At 33.0% G+C, this 18,650-nt stretch overlaps 2 protein-coding genes across 5 annotated transcripts; both read right to left on the bottom strand.

The window, feature by feature from the left end:
- Window positions 1-11,662: 11,662 nt before the first annotated feature.
- Window positions 11,663-12,487, bottom strand: LOC143187749 (uncharacterized). Its single transcript, XM_076391965.1, has 2 exons — window positions 12,355-12,487; window positions 11,663-12,272 (listed from the first exon to the last, which is right to left on the bottom strand). The coding sequence occupies exon 2, from the start codon at window positions 12,224-12,226 to the stop codon at window positions 11,663-11,665; it is 564 nt and encodes a 187-aa protein (XP_076248080.1). The 5' UTR covers window positions 12,227-12,272; window positions 12,355-12,487.
- Window positions 12,488-13,442: 955 nt separating this feature from the next.
- LOC143187750 (uncharacterized) lies at window positions 13,443-14,528 on the bottom strand. Of its 4 annotated transcripts, none has more exons than XR_013003280.1 (3): window positions 13,989-14,528; window positions 13,650-13,901; window positions 13,443-13,510 (listed from the first exon to the last, which is right to left on the bottom strand). XR_013003280.1 is itself a non-coding variant. In XM_076391966.1 (2 exons), the coding sequence occupies exons 1-2, from the start codon at window positions 14,526-14,528 to the stop codon at window positions 13,754-13,756; spliced, it is 588 nt and encodes a 195-aa protein (XP_076248081.1). In that variant the 3' UTR covers window positions 13,590-13,753. The 4 variants fall into 4 exon arrangements, 1 of the variants encoding a protein (XP_076248081.1); XR_013003279.1 differs by having other exon boundaries at window positions 13,504-13,552; window positions 13,650-13,801; XR_013003278.1 differs by having other exon boundaries at window positions 13,650-14,528.
- Between the last annotated feature and the right edge of the window lie 4,122 nt (window positions 14,529-18,650).

Below are 18,650 nucleotides of genomic sequence, written 5' to 3'. Positions count from 1 at the left end.
ATTATATTAAGTTTAGATTCAGTGTATGAGAGTCAAAGTACGGCTACGGAATTATCCATTAGGAAAAAGCTATTAAGATTGAAAATGAAAAGTGACAGTTCGTTGAAAGATCATTTCGGGAAAACGAAATTATTTCAATTTTGTTATCTAGTTTGCCCGAAGTATATGATACGGTGTCAACTGTCATTGAGACGATGATGACAGAAGCGAGAATTACACTTGACACAGTTAAAAAGAGACTGTTGGATGATGAGACGAAAATTAAGAGCGAAAAGTTGGATACCAACGCGAAAATACTCCAAGCTGAAGTGAAAAATCAAAGACCACATAATTTTGGAAGTACACGCTTTAAAAGAGGAAGTAATAGAAGAGGTAACATTAGAAGAGGAAATAAATTCAAGCCGAATAGACAATCTTTTACCGGAAAATGTCATCAGTGTGGAAGAACAGGACACAAGATTAAAGAGTGTTATTACTATAAAAAGAGGCACCAATACAGAGCAGAACAAAGAAACAAAAATCAAAATATACATACAATTCAGACGACGCAAGCTGTTACAAGCAACAACGTGTCGGGATATGCCTTTATGACCGGAGACTACCAGGTCATGAAAACCAGAAAATTAACATTTATCCTGGATTCTGGAGCATCGGATCATATAGTCAAAGAAGATAATGTATTTCCAAATATGACCATACTTGATCCACCCATCAGGATTTCGATAGCGAAGAATGGAGAATATATAACTGCATCGAAGTAGGGACAGATACCTGTGACTACCAATACGGGAATTGAAGGCGTTTTGGAGGACGTATTGTACTGCCCGGACGTGCCGTACAACTTACTATCCGTTAGAAAGTTGCAGCAAAAAGGAATGAGTATAACCTTCAATGAGAGGGGCGTCGAAATAATCAAAAACGGTAAAATGATGATGATTGGTAAGCATTCAAATAATTTAATATCTATAGATTTTGATGTCATCGAGAAAGGAGTAAATTCACTTAATTCTTATATTTCTAATAAGATAGTTAATAATTATGAATTATGGCATAGGCGCTTAGGGCATATAGGAAAGGCAAAATTTTTACAGTTGAAGAATAAGCAGGTGGTGGAAGATGTGACGTATCTTGAAAAAGTAATTCCAGACGATAATATATGTGAAGCTTGTATTAAAGGAAAACAAGCACAATTGCTATTTGAAAAGGCAAAAGATAAAAGTCACATTAGGCAGCCATTGTTTATTGTTCACACAGACGTTTGTGGACCGATCACTCCTTCTACAACTAATGATAAAAAGTATTTTATAACTTTCATAGATGAATTTACGAATTATTGTGTGACGTATTTACTTGAAAATAAATCAGATGCTTTTAGAATCTTTAAGGATTACGTTGCTAAAAGTGAAGCACGTTTTAATTTAAAGATTGTCAATTTATACTGTGGTAATGGCAAGGAATATTTATCTAATGAGATGAAAAATTATTGTATACAAAAGGGTATAAGCTATCACTTAACGGTTCCGCGAACTCCTCAGTTAAATGGTGTTGCAGAACGCATGAATAGAACTATAACTGAAAAAGCACGTGCGATGATAAACGGTGCAGGTTTAGGAAAAGAGTTCTGGGGAGAAACAGTTTTAACTGCTACATATTTAATTAATTTAACCCCATCGAAAGCTCTTAATGTTAATAAAACCCCATTTGAATTGTGGCATAATAAAAGGCCCAAATTGAAGTATTTAAAAGTGTTTGGTTCCACAGTGTATGTGCATGATAAAATTAGGAAATCGAAATTTGACGAAAAGTCTTATAAATGTATATTGGTAGGGTTTACACCAAATGGATACAAAGTGTGGAACGTAGAAAATGGGAAATTTGAGATAGTAAGAGATGTAATAGTTGATGAAATTAATTACTTAGAATCTCGGCCGGTAATAAAATAAATAGGTTTAAAACGTGGTTTATGTGAAACTGATGCATCTCGTGAAGTGCTGAAATCAGTAGATATACAGTGTGAAGTATATAAATCTGATAATCAAAAATCAGGTGTGTTAAGAAGAAAAAAATCTGATAACAATAAATCAGATATGATAGAGCCGAGAATTAAAGTAATGGTAGATCAAGAGAAAAGTAAATCTGTAACTGAAACAGATGTAACAGGAGTATCGGGACCAGGAAATAATCAAGTGGTAGAATTAAAAGATAGTATAGAACCTAGAAGGAGTGATAGGATTAAGCGACGGTCTCCTATGTCATATAATGAATTTAATGATAACGATGATTATCTTTTATGCGCTCAATCGATAATTTGCAAAATACCCAACTCATTTGATGAAATTAAAACTAGAGATGACAGAGCTAAGTGGGAACAAGCTATTGCCGATGAAATAAACTCGTTAGTAATAAATAAAACTTGGAATTTGGTATCGAAGCCAAAGAATAAGAACATTGTTGATTGTAAATGGGTATTCACGATCAAAAATGATGAATTCGGAAATCCGTTAAAATACAAAGCTCGATTAGTGGCGCGTGGTTTCAGTCAGAAATATTTAGAAGATTATAATGACACATTTGCACCTGTAGCTAGAATGTCAAGCTTTAGATTTCTTATGGCTTTTGCTAATCAGCATAATTTGCTAGTGCATCAAATGGATGTTAAGACGGCATTTTTAAATGGTATTTTACGGGAAGAAATTTATATGCGAATTCCTGAAGGTGTTAAATGTGATAGTAACAATCAAGTGTGTAAATTCAATAAAGCTTTGTATGGTCTCAAGCAATCAGCCAGATGCTGGTTTGAGATGTTCGAAAAAGCTCTTCTAGAGAAAGGTTTCCGAAATTCATCAGCGGATCGTTGTATTTATATATTAGATAGAAAGAATATATTAAAGAATATATATGTGGTACTATATGTGGATGATCTAGTGATTATGACTGCTGAATCTGAGACAATGCAAAATTTCAAAAATTATTTGAAAAATAGATTTTGCATGACAGATTTAAATGAAATTAAGTTATTTCTAGGAACAAAAGTGGAAAGAACTAATGGACAAGTAACATTGGATCAAAGTGCATATATTAAGACTGTTCTTATGAAATTTAATATGTTAGATTGCAAACCTGTAAGTACACCTCTTCCAAGTGTATTAGATCATATAGCTTTGAATACAGAAGAAGAATATAATGCACCTTGTCGTAATTTAATTGGATGCTTGATGTATATAATGATTTATACGAGACCCGATTTAAGTATAGCGGTAAATATTTTAAGTTGATATTCAAGTAAAAATAACAGAGAACTGTGGCAAAACCTTAAAAGGGTTCTGAGGTATCTTAAAGGGTCTGCTGATATTAAATTAACATACGTTAAAACTGATTATAAAAATCTATTTAGTGGATATGTCGATTCTGATTGGGGAGGTAATGAAAATACAGATCGTAAGAGCACAACGGGATATTTATTTAAGTTATATGAACAATGTACAATATGCTGGAATACGAAAAGGCAAACATCAGTGGCTGTCTCGTCCACAGAAGCAGAGTACATGGCTCTTTTTGAAGCTGTGAGAGAGGCATTATGGTTAAAATCCTTGGCAATCAGTATTAATATAAATGTCTTTGATGCAATAATAATTTACGAAGACAATATGGGTTGCATTAATATTGCGAGTAATCCAAGTAGCCATAAACGTTCAAAACATATAGACATAAAATACCACTTTTCAAGAGAACAAGTTGAAAAGAATGTAATAAAACTTGAATATATTCCTACAGGTGATCAACTAGCAGATGCTTTAACGAAGCTGTTGCCAGCAAGCAAATATTTGGAATTTAGAGCAAAAATGGGATTAGAATAATAAGATTAATATAAGCATAAAAATTATTATTATTTTGTATATAGTTTGTATGGTCTGGATGGGTTTTTCTGGGTTTCCCCATTCCCTTGCAACGAATGTTGGACCATTTGTATTTTGTTCCCAGAATTAGAGTCAAAATAAAACACAAGGTAGACAGTCTGTACGGTAATACTCGTAGTACACTTATTAGACTTATTAATGTACAATTAATATGACCAGCACCGACTTGTTTTTGAGGGGGCCTGTTAGATTATATAATCAAGGAACAAAAACAAGTATCGAAAGTATCGAAGGATACAGAAAGTGTTCTGTCTTGTTTCTATGGTTTTTTATTTACTTTTGAATATATTCATGTGGGATCTGATATCGTACAGACTTCTTCCGTGCGTTGTGTTACAATTAAATTTCTTTTTATTTTAAATCGTTATCCCATATTACAACATTCGATAAATTCCATTTACCAACACTCATTATTACAAAAGAAAAAAAATAAATAATTGCAAGAAAATAGAAATATAAAGTGTACTACAGCTAATAAAGAAAAAAAAACACGGAAAGTAGGCAAAAGTTAATAATACATAACAATCAAATAAAATTAATGCTATACTACTTGAATGTACTAAATAAAAGCTAATATAAACGTTAAAATGCTATAAATAAAATGAGTGAATCGTTAAAATACTATAAATATATGAATGAAACGTTAGAATACTATATATAAGATATTTAAAATACGTTAATAAAATGCTATACTCATTTACTATACTAAATAAAAACTAATATAAATCATAAAATACTATAAATAATTCTAAAATATTATAAAAACTACAACACTATAAATGTTAAAATACTATACTAAACTACTATTCTACAAGAAATACTATATTAAAATCGAAAATACACAAAATCAAAGAAATTAGCAATGAACACCTTAAACTCAAACGCATGGGAATATTGTGGTATCACCACGTAAATCAAATCACTCGTAAAACTTTGAACATCGAAATTTGATTTATCCTGCCTAAATGGTCGCTATTATGATATCAGTGGCGCAATTGCTCATATCCAACGGCTCCGCTCATTGGCTAAGCTGCCTGTACAAGCCAATATGGCGTCGAAATAGCTAGTGAATAGTTTAAAAATGCTCACCTCTAAATACGCATAACTTTTCAACCGCTGGATTCCTAAACTTAAAACTTGCATTTTTGGATTCCGCTCGTCCAGTATTATTAAAATATGTAAAAAAAAACCATTAATTTTTGTTTCCCCAAAGTAAAGTTCAGCCTAGCATTACTTTAATAAATCGGCATTTTTATATTCTTCTTCCTCGTTTTTTACTTTTTACAACTTAGACAATTCATTTAAAAATTTGAAAAAATTCCAAAATATGTGTCGGAATAGCTGACGTGTCCGTGATTTTTTTCATAATTTCCCATCTAATAGTTTAAGAGAAATTGGGCAATAACATAGAGACCTTGAGTTTCTTGTACAAGATTCGAGCACAGCGAGTAGGAAACACTACGCGTAGCTTGTGCGCTGTCACTGAACGGCCGATCGCTCGCTATCCGCGTTTTCTGATTGATCGATGTTTTTCGTTAATAACTCGTGAACAAAGCTTCAGAGAACATTTCTGTAAAGGAAAAGGTTGTTTAGAATCACACCAGGAATCTCCCCTTTTCGGCTCCGCCACCTTATGTGGGACACCCTGTATAAATGATGATAGTGGAGATTAATTGTTCATCCAGTTCCTGATCCTGAATTGAATAAGTTTCTTAATAATAATAAGATAATTGAAGGGGGTAGTAATCAAAATCTTATATTATTTATACGAGGAAATGCCATATCTGGTGCTCCAATTATTAAAGAGATTAATCAATTTCCAAATCCTCCAATTATAAATGGTATAACTATAAAAAAAATTATAATGAAAGCATGGGATGTTACAACAGAATTATAAATTTGATCGTTTTTAATTCATGTACCAGGATTTCTTAATTCTAAACGAATAATAAATCTTATGGATGATCCAATTATTCCTGATCATATAGCGAATATAGAATATAATATTCCAATGTTTTTATGATTAGTAGAGTATATCCATTTCTTAATTCATAAAAAAATTAAGATTTACGTAGTTATTTTATATATTTAATTTTGAAGATTAATACATTCAATTAACTTAAAATCTCATTGAAAGTATTATGGCTGATTAAAAGGAATAAATTGTAAATTTATTAATGAAATCAAAATTTCTAATACTAAATATATATAGAGAGAATAGATATTAAGTTTACATATTAAATTGACATTATAAGCATTTTAATTTAGTAAATATAATTATTACAATAAATAAAGAGTTAAATTGATAATGAAATAAATGAATATTTATTTCTATAATTTAATGAAAAATATTAAATTGCAAATATAAAAATAAAAAAATTAATTTTTTAGAAATTAAATACTAAAATAAATATATATAATTCTAAGAATAATTATTATGATGTTTGATGATATTAGAATTCATATATATAAACGTTTGTATTTTAAAAATGTATTAGAATAATTTTTATTAAATAAATTATTATTAATGAAATTTAAATAATTTCAGGTTATAGTAAGTCTTGAAATTGCAATAATAATAGAAAGTACATAGTTGAAACGTTTGAATTTAATTAATAAATTTTTTAAAGTTATTCATTTTATAAAAAATACCCTTATGGGAGGGATAAATATATATGTTAATAAAGAATAAAAAAATATAAGTTTGGAATTAGTTCTACGAATTATGTATATATGTGTTTGTTGTTCCTCTTGAGGTTACAATTTTCTCCCTCTTCTCTTACCCGAGCCTCCTCTCTCTGCCATTCTACATCTTACACCGATTTATGATTTATGTCTTACGACGGAAGTTTGGGAAGTGTTAATCGCCGATTTTAATAAAACTTTATACAATTATTCTATGGTCCTACCTAAGAATTTTGCCATACAAAGTAGCTGCCCATACGCACTTTTAAGGGAGAAACTACCCCTTAAAACCAAATTGCCCCTTTCCTTTCGGTGCTTATAGCTCGCAAAGTGTAAGCGCTATAAAAAAATGCTCTATACAAAAGTTTTACTGTTTTTCAGGACCTATAAAATGGCTTTAAAAAAATTTTGAAAGAACGCATTGTTTATAAAAATGCAATATCCCGCCCCCCCCCCCCCTTTTTCTGACAAAAAATGTTTTTATTTCAGATAAATGAAGGGCTTTTAACGAATAACGATAACGACAGCACGCAAAAATCAGAATAAAAAATATAATAATTGAATATTTACTTCCATTCACCGTACCAATAAGAACGAATATTATGCTACGCAGAAATGATGCAGCGCTTTTGTATACAAGAAATGGAATAATTGTATATCGCTATACAATGCAGAATTCACAACAAAATGCTCTTTATTTATCCGAAATAAAAACATTTTTTGTTAGAAAATAGGGGGGAGGGGAAATTGAATCTTTAAAAACAATGCGTTTTTTTAAAATTTTTTTAAAGCCATTTTATAGGACATGAAAAGCAGCAAAACTTTTGTATGAAACGTTTTTCTATAGCGCTTTTACGTTGCGAACTATAAGCACCGAAAGGAGAAGGACGACTTGAATTAAAGAGGTAGCTTCTCCCTTAAAAGTGCGTATGGGCAGCTTCTTTCTACGGCAAGATTCTTAGGTAGGACCATAGAATAATTGTATAAAGTTTCATTAAAATCGGCGATTAACACTTCCCAAACTTCCGTCGTAAGACGTAGATCATAAATAGGTGTAAGATGTAGAATGTGAGAGAGAGGAGGCTAGGGTATGAGAAGAGGGAGAAAATTGTGACCTCAAGGGGAACAATAAACACATATATACATAATTTATAGAACTAATTCCAAACTTATATTTTTTTATTCTTTAACATATATATTTGTCCCTCCCATAAGGGTATTATTTATAAAATGAATAACTTTAAAAAATTTATTAATTAAACTCAAACGTTTCAACTATGTACTTTCTATTATTATTGAAATTTCAAGACTTACTATAACCTGAAATTATTTAAATTTCGTTAATAATAATTTATTTAATAAAAATTATTCTAATACATTTTTAAAATATAAACGTTTATATATATGAATTCTAATATCATCAAATATCACAATAATTATTCTTAGAATTATATATATTTATTTTGACACTTAATTTCTAAAAAATTAATTTTTTTATTTTTGTATTTGCAATTTAATATTTTTCATTAAATTATAGAAATAAATATTCATTTATTTTATTATCAATTTAACTCTTTATTTATTATAATAATTGTATTTTCTAAATTAAAATACTTATAATGACAATTTAATATTTAAATTTGATATCTATTCTCTCCCTATATATTTAGTATTAGAAATTTTCATTTCATTAATAAATTTACAATTTATTCCTCTTAATCAGCCATAATACTCTCAATGAGATTTTAAGTTAATTGAAACTATTAATCTTCTAAATTAAATATATAAAATAATTATATAAAACTTAATTTTTTTATGAATTAAAAAATGAATATACTTAACTAATCATAAAAACATTGCAATATTATATTTTATATTCGCTATATGATCAGGAATAATTGGATCATCGTTAAGATTAATTATTCGATTTGAATTAGGAAATCCTGGTACATGAAGTAAAAATGATCAAATTTATAATTCTGTTGTAACATCCCATGCTTTCATTATAATCTTTTTTATAGTTACACCGTTTATAATTGGAGGATTAGGAAATTGATTAATCTCTTTAATAATTGGTGCACCAGATATGGCATTTCCTGGTATAAATAAAAAAAATTTTGATTACTGCCCCCTTCAATTATCTTATTATAATTAGGAAACGTATTGAATTGAGGATCAGGAACTGGATGAACAATTTATCCTCCACTATATCACCCATATATATCACCCATCTTCCTTAACAGACATAACAACTTTTTCAATACATATTGCAGGAATTTCATGAATTATACTGTCCAACACGAGTTTTACCTTTCAATATCCACTGTGTGATCCTCGTAGATTACCCTGTCCGAAATACGAATCCGGAAACGGAATTGGTCCATCACCCTCAGTTATGAAAAAACAGGATTTGAAGATAAACGCAATTCTTAAACTTTGAAAAATTATTGTGTTTAAACGGTAATAGTTATTCAGTTGATTTTTGTGTCAGATTATTCAGTGAACATTCCCAAACAAAATGACATGCATTGTTACTGGACTGTAAACATTTAAAAATGTTTAAACAAAGAACAAATGCAAAAGGACACCCGAAATGCACCAATCTTGGCAGATAATGTTCAATTTGCTTAAAAAACTAAGGGCCTAGGAGAAAATCTGACCCAGCCACGCGATGCAGCCGACATTTTTACTTCGGAATGCATCGACAGAAATTGTATATCCCATTTTAGACATAATAATCCGAATGATGTTCATAATAATCATACCAACAAGCATAATAATCATAGTAATCGTCATAATAACCACAATAATCATAATAACAATAATAATAATCATAATAATCGTAGTAATACTTATGCTAACTATAATAATCACAATAATCATAATAATAATCTTAACAATCATAATAATCATAGTAGTAACTGTAATAACCATTATAATCATAACAATCGTAATAATAAAACGAATAATCATGGAAATAATCATAATAATCACTATAATAGCCACAATAATTTGAGTAATCATTAAACCATAATAACCTTAATGATGATCATAATATTCACCATAATCATACTAAGAACCATAATAATCATAATAATCATAATAATAACCATAACAAACTTGGAAATAATCATAATAGCCATTATAATAGCCATAATAAGCATAATAATCATAATAGCCATTTTAATCTGAATGATGATCATAATAATCATACTAACAACAATAATAATTATAGTAATCGTCATCATAACCACAATAATCATAATAATCATAATAATAATCATAATAACCATAGCAATAATCATAACAGTCATAATAACGATAGTAATAATTATACTAACTATAATAATCATAACAATCGTAATAATAAGTAGAGTAATCATGAAAACTATTTTAATAACCATTATTACAGTCATAATAATCATAATAATCATAATAACCAGAATAATCATAGTAGCAATAATAATCTTAACGATGATCATAATTATCATACTAAGATCCATAATAATCACAATAATCATAGTAATAACCTTAACAATCATAATAATCATAGTAATAACTGTAATAACCATAATAATCATACCAATCGTACGAATAAAACGAATAATCATGGAAGTAATCTTAATAATCATTATAATAGCCATAGTCATCATAATAATCATAATAGCCACAGTAACCTTAATGATGATCATAATAATCATAGTAATCATACTAAAAACCATAATAACCATATTAATCATAATAATATACATAATATACCTGGAAATAACCATAATGACCATTATAAATACATAAGAAACATAATAATCATAATAGACATAATAATCTTAATGATGATCATAATAATTATTCTAACAACCATAATAATCATAATAATCATTATAATAACCACTATAATCATAATAACCATAATAATAATAATAATAATAATAATAATAATAATAATAATATTAATAACCATAATAACCATAATAACCATAATAACCATAATAACCATAATAACCATAATAATCATAATAATCATAATAATAATAATACATCATAGCAATCATAATAAGTGCGATAATAATCATAATAACCACGATAATAATCACAATAATAATCGTAATAAATATAATAATCATAATAATAATAGTAATAACTGTAATAACCGTATCAATGATAACAATCGTAATAATAAACTGAATAATCATTGCAATCGTTATAATAGACAGAATAATCATTGAAATAATATTAATAATCATTATAATAGCCATAATAATCATAATAATTATTGTCACAATAATAACCTTAGTGATGATCGTAATAATCATAGTAATCATAGTAATTTTTATAAACAATTCAATGCCCATTTTTATGGCAAGAGATCGATTCATTTCTTAAAAAGTGCACTACTTCCAGGATCGATTAAAAAGAATAATCCTACATACTTCCAAAGCCAGTTGTACATAGATCACAAAATCTTTTGATCTTTTGTTCCAAGACTCATACATGGCGAGAAATTCGTCCTCCCATGGGGGTGTTTTAAAAAAGCTGTTTTCGACGAAGGGCCCCGTCGCCGCCATTTTGTATGGAAATGAAAATAAAAATATTGCTTTTCATACTTCAATATGTGTTGAGTAAACCCTCTGAAAAGAAATTCTACTCCGTTTGTCATACTCTCAAAATAAATTGTCAAATTTAGGGCCTCTTTTCTGCGTCTAGAGTGGTTTTACCCCTTAAGTAGATGAAATTAGTTATTTTGAAATGATAGACTGTGTATGTGTGTATGTGTAAAATTATTCAATTTTTTTCAACAAAAGGATTTAAAATATTTTTTAAAAAAAATGTGATTGAGTACATGAAATTAGTTATTTGAAATATAATAAAATTTTAAAAATTATATATATATTAGTTGCACTTGTTACGAATTGATTTATAGAAATGTAAGTATAGAGTGGGAAGGTAGAATGCAATAGGTAACTAAGTACATGAAATTAAAATTTAATGTTAATATTTATTAAACTTTTTTCTTCATTATTATTTAAATGCGTAAAATCACAATAGAATTTTATACAATATTAGATATAAGCATTGTAAACAAGAATATTTAAAGCACACGCTAGTAGTTCACAATCAATCAAAGAATCGTCGTCGAAATATTTACTGTTACATATCATATTAGCAATACATGACAAGTTCGTTTTTGGTGTGACACCATTTTGTTTCAAAACATTTACGAAATTTATAAACTGAATATTAATACGATGCGTATTTTCATATAGTTGGGACCGCATAAGATTAATACATTTTACATGATTGAATAAATTATTCAACGTTTCCATAGTGTAATATAAGGAGATACTGGCTAGACTTAATTTTATAAGCTTAACATTATGAATTTTGGTAAATTCTATTACAAATTCTTCAATCCATATTGGTGGGGAATCTGAATTCACGGATAGAACACATTCTTTAATTTCTTCACGTTTTTCAATGAGTGCATCCCATATTGGTACAGGTAATAGAAGTTGAGTGCCCCGATTATCACCAAGAATAATTTCAACGGTTGATATGGGTCCAACTGCGATTCCAATTTCTAAATATTCATAGGATGTTGCTGTCAGCGGGTAGCTACTTCCCATGATACGAACAGGGCATGGGTGTGACGGTTTGAAAGTAGAATTAGATCTAGAAGAAATCAATTTTTTTTATAAGATACATATAAATTTAATATTTTAATTTAAAGATTAAGAGTAAGATTAATACATACTGTGGGATTGGAAGATTTCTGCTAAATCAAGCTCGTGTATATGATAATGTAAGTATATACAGGGTGTAACAAAAATGTCGCAGTTCCTTAAAAGGGGTGATTCAGGGGGTGATTCGAAACAACTTTTTCCTTAGCGAAAATGTAAGATGTGGCTTCGTTAACGAGTTATTAATGAAAAACACCGGCCAATGAGAGCGCGAGTTTGCCGTCCGAGCGACTGCGGTAGCGTTGGATACGCGCTAGGCGCTACTGTTGTACTCCGAACAAGAAAGTCGGCATGCGTCGAAGGAAATAGCATTAGTATGAAAATATTTGCATAACGTATAAACGAAAAAGCAATGCAACAAAAGAAATGAACGGAAAATTGGAGAATTAATGTTGAAGATAGAAACGTTGAAAGTAGTCTGCGTTATATTTAAAAAATAATAATCATTAATGAATTAAATGCAATTCATCTGTAGTTTGTAAATCTGTGTCACTGGGTCACTGTACCGATACTGGTCATCGACCGTCGAAATGGTTTATGGTAGGGTAGAATTTTTCCAAGAAAGCTCCTTGTACCCCCCACGTAGTTTAAGTACCTCAGACCTTCCTTGTTCGGACACTCCGAGATCATGTCTCCTTCGAAACCAAAGCAATAAAGCCATAAATTACCTAAACGCCTGCCCTAGCATAAACCATTTCGACGGTCGATGACCGAGATCGGTACAGTGACCCAGTGACACAGGTTTACAAACTACAGGTGAAGTTTGTTCTCCTCTTCCTTTATTTTTTGTTGTATTGCTTTTTCGTTTATACGTTATGCGAATAAGAAATTTAGGTATTCGTGTTTTTACGTTGCACGTAGTTTTCCTCGATTTTAAGTAATTATTCACTTCAAGTGATAAACAAAAAAAGGACTCGGTATTATTTATTATGTCGCTTTCAGTTTTCATACTAATGCTATTTTCTTCGATGTATGACGACTTTCTTGTTCGGAGTCCAACCGTAGCATCTAGGGCGCCTACTCAACACTACCGCGGTCGCTCGGACGGCAAACTCGCGCTCTCATTGGCCGGTGTTTTTCGTTAATAACTCGTTAACGAAGCCTCATCTTACATTTTCGCTAAGGAAGAAGTTGTTTCAAATCACCCCCTGAATCACCCCTTTTAAGGAACTGCAACTTTTTTGTTACACCCTGTATATATTTGTATAATCACTGGAAATATAATATTACTAAATGAATTAGACTAAATATTTTAATAATCCACACAATATTCTACGCCTTAACTTCTGATCTGTGCCCTATGGCTTACCAATCCACTCTGCCGAATTTTCCTTCATCCCGCACCGTCGACACCACTCATTTCTTTCATGCTCTGTCTCACTCACGACCCAAACCTAAACAATAAATCTAAAGCTATCTCCAAGGGTTTGGGACACGGTTCTGCTGACCATCGCCACTCGCCTGCAAAACACCAACGTCCCAAATGGCCCAGTCATAAACTACTTAAGTCTAAATGTTTTTAAACATAACATAATCTTATCGAACCCCACACTCGGCCATCCTGCGAGAATATCTGACCTCAGATATTGTGTTATTCATTACAAGTTTCTTCAGTGTCACTATACAAATCATCGCTATTTTCACTCACCCATGGTTTAATATAGTCTACTGCTGTAGATGTCTGACGTGGCCCTTCATGTTCACCAACTTTTGTTACAATATAACGATCGTTCCGTAACACTTTTGCTAGCTCGTAAGGCCCGAAGTATTTCGCTGCGAATTTCAGACCTGGACCCTGTTGAGTTCGCTTAATTGCAACTAGATCGCCCTCTCGATATTTTCTACCTTCTATTCTTTTTTTATTAAAAGATTTCCTATTCTCCTGCTGAATTTTTAATATATTCTGTCGCGCCTCTTCCCGCAATTCGTCTCGATTTTCTTGAAATACATTTTCCCATTCGCACTCAAGCAACTCTACTATCTGAGGATCGTCCCGATATCTAGGGTCTATTCCAAATAATATCTGAAATGGTGTCGTTTTTATACTTCGGCTCGGAGTAGTATTAAAACACCTTTGACACATGTCCAAGAATTTATACCACTCGTCAGTTTTCGGCGCTGACAGTTTGGTTAATAACGGTATTAGCGTACAATTGACCCGTTTTACCTGACTGTTTGCCCGCAGCATACCTGTAGTAGTAAACACGTGTTCTATACGTTCGTATTTACAAAAATCCTGAAACGCAGTTCATGTGAACGCGGCAACTCTATCTGAAATAATCCTTCGAGGATTTCCAAAAAGAATCGCCCGTTTTCTTAAATGGTCTATTACTTCTGTCGAATTACAACTTTTTGTGGCGTAAAGCCACACAAATTTTGAAAACGCATCGATAACAACGAAGATATAATGGTATCTTTTCTTTGTCGATGGGAGCATCCCTAAGTGATCCACATGGAAAGTATCTAACGGCACATGGCCTTTACTTATCGCAAATAAGAACTCCTCCTGTCTACCTTCCTTTCTTTCTGCAAGTATACAATCAACGCAACTTCGCAGCACTTTGTCTATTTTCTCCCTCATATTCCGAAACCAATAATTCCTTTTTAATAAGGCTTCGGTTTTTCCGGATGCGAAATGACCGTTTTCGTGAGCGCGTCTAATTATTTGGGTCTGCATTGACCTTGGCACTAAAACACGTATATCCCCATCAATTTCTTTGAATAAGATGCCGCCCCTAATTTTAAAACCCTCAGCTTGTCCTGGCTCTACCAGCTCGAATATTTTCTGGATACTTGGGTCCTCCTGCTGTGATTTTCTTAACCTACCGCTCATGCTACTTTCGCTCTCACCTACTAGCAAGCACGATGGAAGAGGGTTCCGACTCAAGGCGTCCACGTGCATAAGGTTTTTACCCGGACGGTGTTCAATAGTGTACTGGAATTCCTCCACTAACAATGCCCACCGCGCGACACGTACTGACAAGTCCTTTTTCCGCATTGTTAAAGCGAACGCTCGGCAATCTGTAATTATTTTGAAAGGTATCCCCAACAAATAGACGCGAAATTTCTTCAGGGATTTTATAATCGCCAGAACTTCTAATTCGTAACTCGCATAACGCTCTTCCGCTGGCGTTGTTTTACCGCCTGCAAAATATATTGGGTATAATTTACCATCACAATCGTCTTTTTGCATTAAAATTGCCCCATATCCGAACTTAGATGCATCAGTATGCAATTCAGTATCTGCGCCAATTTTATATAGTTTTAATACCGGTTTATCATCCTTAAATATTATTGTCATTTCTATCTCTGTCTCGCGTGTTGCAACAGGTTTATAATTATTAATCATTTCGGTTAAACTTCGCCTACGTTCAGTGTCTGCTACGTATGAAATATCCATCCCATTAACCTCGCACTCTAAACTAATCTCAGAAATGCATGGGATATTACTCTTTTCTGCTTTGCGAATCATGACCTGCCCTTGTCTAACAGTCAGTTCTACCGTGTCTAAAAAATCTGTCCCCATCAAGAGTCCGTGAGTCATCAACCGATCCGGTATCACACAAATTATTATCGGATACGTACTCTCGTCTATTCGCACGTCTGTTTTAAATTCGCCAACCGCTTTATTCATATCTGAGCCTATACCGCGAAAATAAACACTGCTATCTCTCAACGCAGGTACCTTCGGTCTAAGCTTATGGTATTGATCGCATCGTATTAAACGTAAATCGCTGCCAGTGTCGATCAAGGCGCTTACCTCACGCTTGCAAATATATACTTTTTTATAATACTTATCACGTGATGTCTGTTGAACGGCAAAGTTTATTCCAGTAGTTGGTGTTTTCTTTGTCGGACAATTTACCGCAATATGTCCAAATTCTCCGCATTCAAAACATTTGGACCCTCTGCTCCTCATCGGACAATTATAGAAAAAATGATCGCGACCGCCGCAACTGTAGCATCTTCCTGGTGTTGCAACCCGTGCCTCTTGTCACTGATGTTCTTCATTGCGCCGCTGTATCCCGTCGTCCCGTCGCTGTACCTCGTTGACTCGCCGTTGAATCCCGTCGTCGCACTGTTGAATCCCATCATCTCGCCGTCGGGGCAGGTTATCCAGTCGCTGGACCTGGTCCCATCGGCGGGGTCCAGATGCTGCTCGCCACATCGCCGCACCTCCGCGCTGTACTACATTGTCGGACCGTTGCACCCCAGCACCTCTTCGCCAATTCTGGTCTTGTACATCCACGCTATATCTTGTGCCCTTATATGTAGTAGACGGCAATATCACTCCCTTGAACGCCTCTAAAAGTGATGCCTGCGATTTGAACTTCTGCATTTTCGCATGATTTCTCAGCGAATGGTCCGGTATCCCGTCAATTGAATATTCTATAAACTCTTCCTCGTCAATACGAATACGGTTTGCCAAAATCATTTTTCGGTGAAAATACTCGGCAAATGTCTCCTCCTTTTTCCAAATTCGACTCTCAAATTCCCTGCGCGCCGCTATTCGGTTTTGCCTATCACCGAAAATGTCCTTCAACCCCTTCACCAGGTCGTCAATACACATTTCGACGTGTTCTGGCTTCGAATGAAACCATTCGAGAGCCTGATTCTTCAATCGTGATACCGCTAATAATTTTGCTGCGTTGTCGTCTAACTTATATGTTGCTCGTAGGAGTGCCAATTGCCTTTCCTATGCATAGAAAGTTTCACCGTTTCCGTCAAAATAATTCAGCATCGCTTTCATTGATTCGTTCACTATGACCGGTGCATGATGATCTGAATACATTGCTGAGTTTTGTGATATAGATGATTCCCTGACGCTCAGTCCCTGCATTTTGCGCATCATCTCGACTTCGCGTTTCAATAATTGTATCTCACGTTCCTCAAGTTCTTTTTCCTTCCTGAGAATATCCATGTCCCTGATATTACTCGCTACGTCAGCTGATGGACTTGATGTCTCCGATGGATTCCCTCTAGGCGTTTCGTTCAACCCCGAATCATCGTCCGCGCCCACTACAACTGTACCGCTCGTTTGTTCATCCATCCACGAACCCGTCGGATCGTCTAAAATAAGTCTGCTAATCAATTCCTGCTTTAAACCAATCGTGTTCAAACCTCTCGCTTTTAAAATGTCTTTTAATTGTGTCACCGTGAATTCATTCGGATTCTTAGCGGTATTCATCGCGTTACACACTAAAGACACTCAATATCACAGTCTTCACAATTTTCACGGGTTTACACTTCTTGAGCCTTTACGTCACAAAGCTTTTAAATAGTCCACGCGATCGTTCAATTCTTATAGTCTTCACAGTCCACTCTTAAACTTTACACGACTCGATTTCACTGCTCACTCAATCCCGGACGAGCCCCCAAAAAGATTGTGGGATTGGAAGATTTTTGCTAAATCAAGCTCGTGTATATGATAATCTAAGTATATATATATTTGTATAATCACTGGAAATATAATATTACTAAATGACTTAGGCTAAATATTTTAATAATCCACACAATATTCTACGCCTTAACTTCTGATCTGTGCCCTATGCCTTTCCAATCCACTCTGCCGAATTTTCCTTCATCCCGCACCGTCGACACCACTCATTTCTTTCATGCTCTGTCTCACTCACGACCCAAACCTAAACAATAAATCTAAAGCTATCTCCAAGGGTTTGGGACACGGTTCTGCTGACCATCGCCACTCGCCTGCAAAACACCAACGTCCCAAATGGCCCAGTCATAAACAACTTAAGTCTAAATGTTTTTAAACATAACATAATCTTATCGAACCCCACAATACTTCACATATTTAATTTTCTTAGTTTCATTATCTTCGGTTGATTCGTTGATTGGAGTATGAGTCACAGATTCATTATTTTCTTCATAATATTGAGAACACATTTTGATATAATTCTATTTATAAAAACTGTATTCTGGTATACAATTAGTAGTAATTAATACAATTTTTCTGTACGAAATATTTCAAACACAATTAACTCACACGTATGACCCGAAGTTTATAGATTGAACTTTATATTTTAGCACAGCATTTAATGAATAACTCAGGCAAGTTCCCGTAAGAAATGTTTTCAGTTGGCTTCCGACCATTGCAAATATGCTTTACTCCTTCCACTTATATTTGTTGTTATGATCAATTGGGAGGGGAGACTTCCTACTCTCTTTCGTGTCACATATCGAGCGCGAACGATCCCCCCCCCCCCCCCCCCCCCCCCGCCACATCCATTGAATTCAGTTTCCCCTCCCCTTACTTTACCATCACAACTATTCGTCAACATGTTCTACATCA

Source organism: Calliopsis andreniformis, unplaced genomic scaffold, assembly GCF_051401765.1.
Source record: "Calliopsis andreniformis isolate RMS-2024a unplaced genomic scaffold, iyCalAndr_principal scaffold0222, whole genome shotgun sequence".
Lineage (NCBI taxonomy): Eukaryota > Metazoa > Arthropoda > Insecta > Hymenoptera > Andrenidae > Calliopsis > Calliopsis andreniformis.
The sequence above is the reverse complement of the archived record's forward strand: the minus strand, read 5'-3'. Positions and strand labels throughout refer to the sequence as shown.

Coding starts and splice junctions, on each gene's coding strand:
- LOC143187749 (XM_076391965.1), bottom strand. CDS start 12,226: ATGGGAAGTAGCTACCCGCTGACAGCAACATCCTATGAATATTTAGAA.
- LOC143187750 (XM_076391966.1), bottom strand. CDS start 14,528: ATGCTGCGGGCAAACAGTCAGGTAAAACGGGTCAATTGTACGCTAATA. Junction 13,802..13,988: donor TAGACTATATTAAACCATGG/GTGAGTGAAAAT, acceptor GGTGTTTTGCAG/GCGAGTGGCGATGGTCAGCA.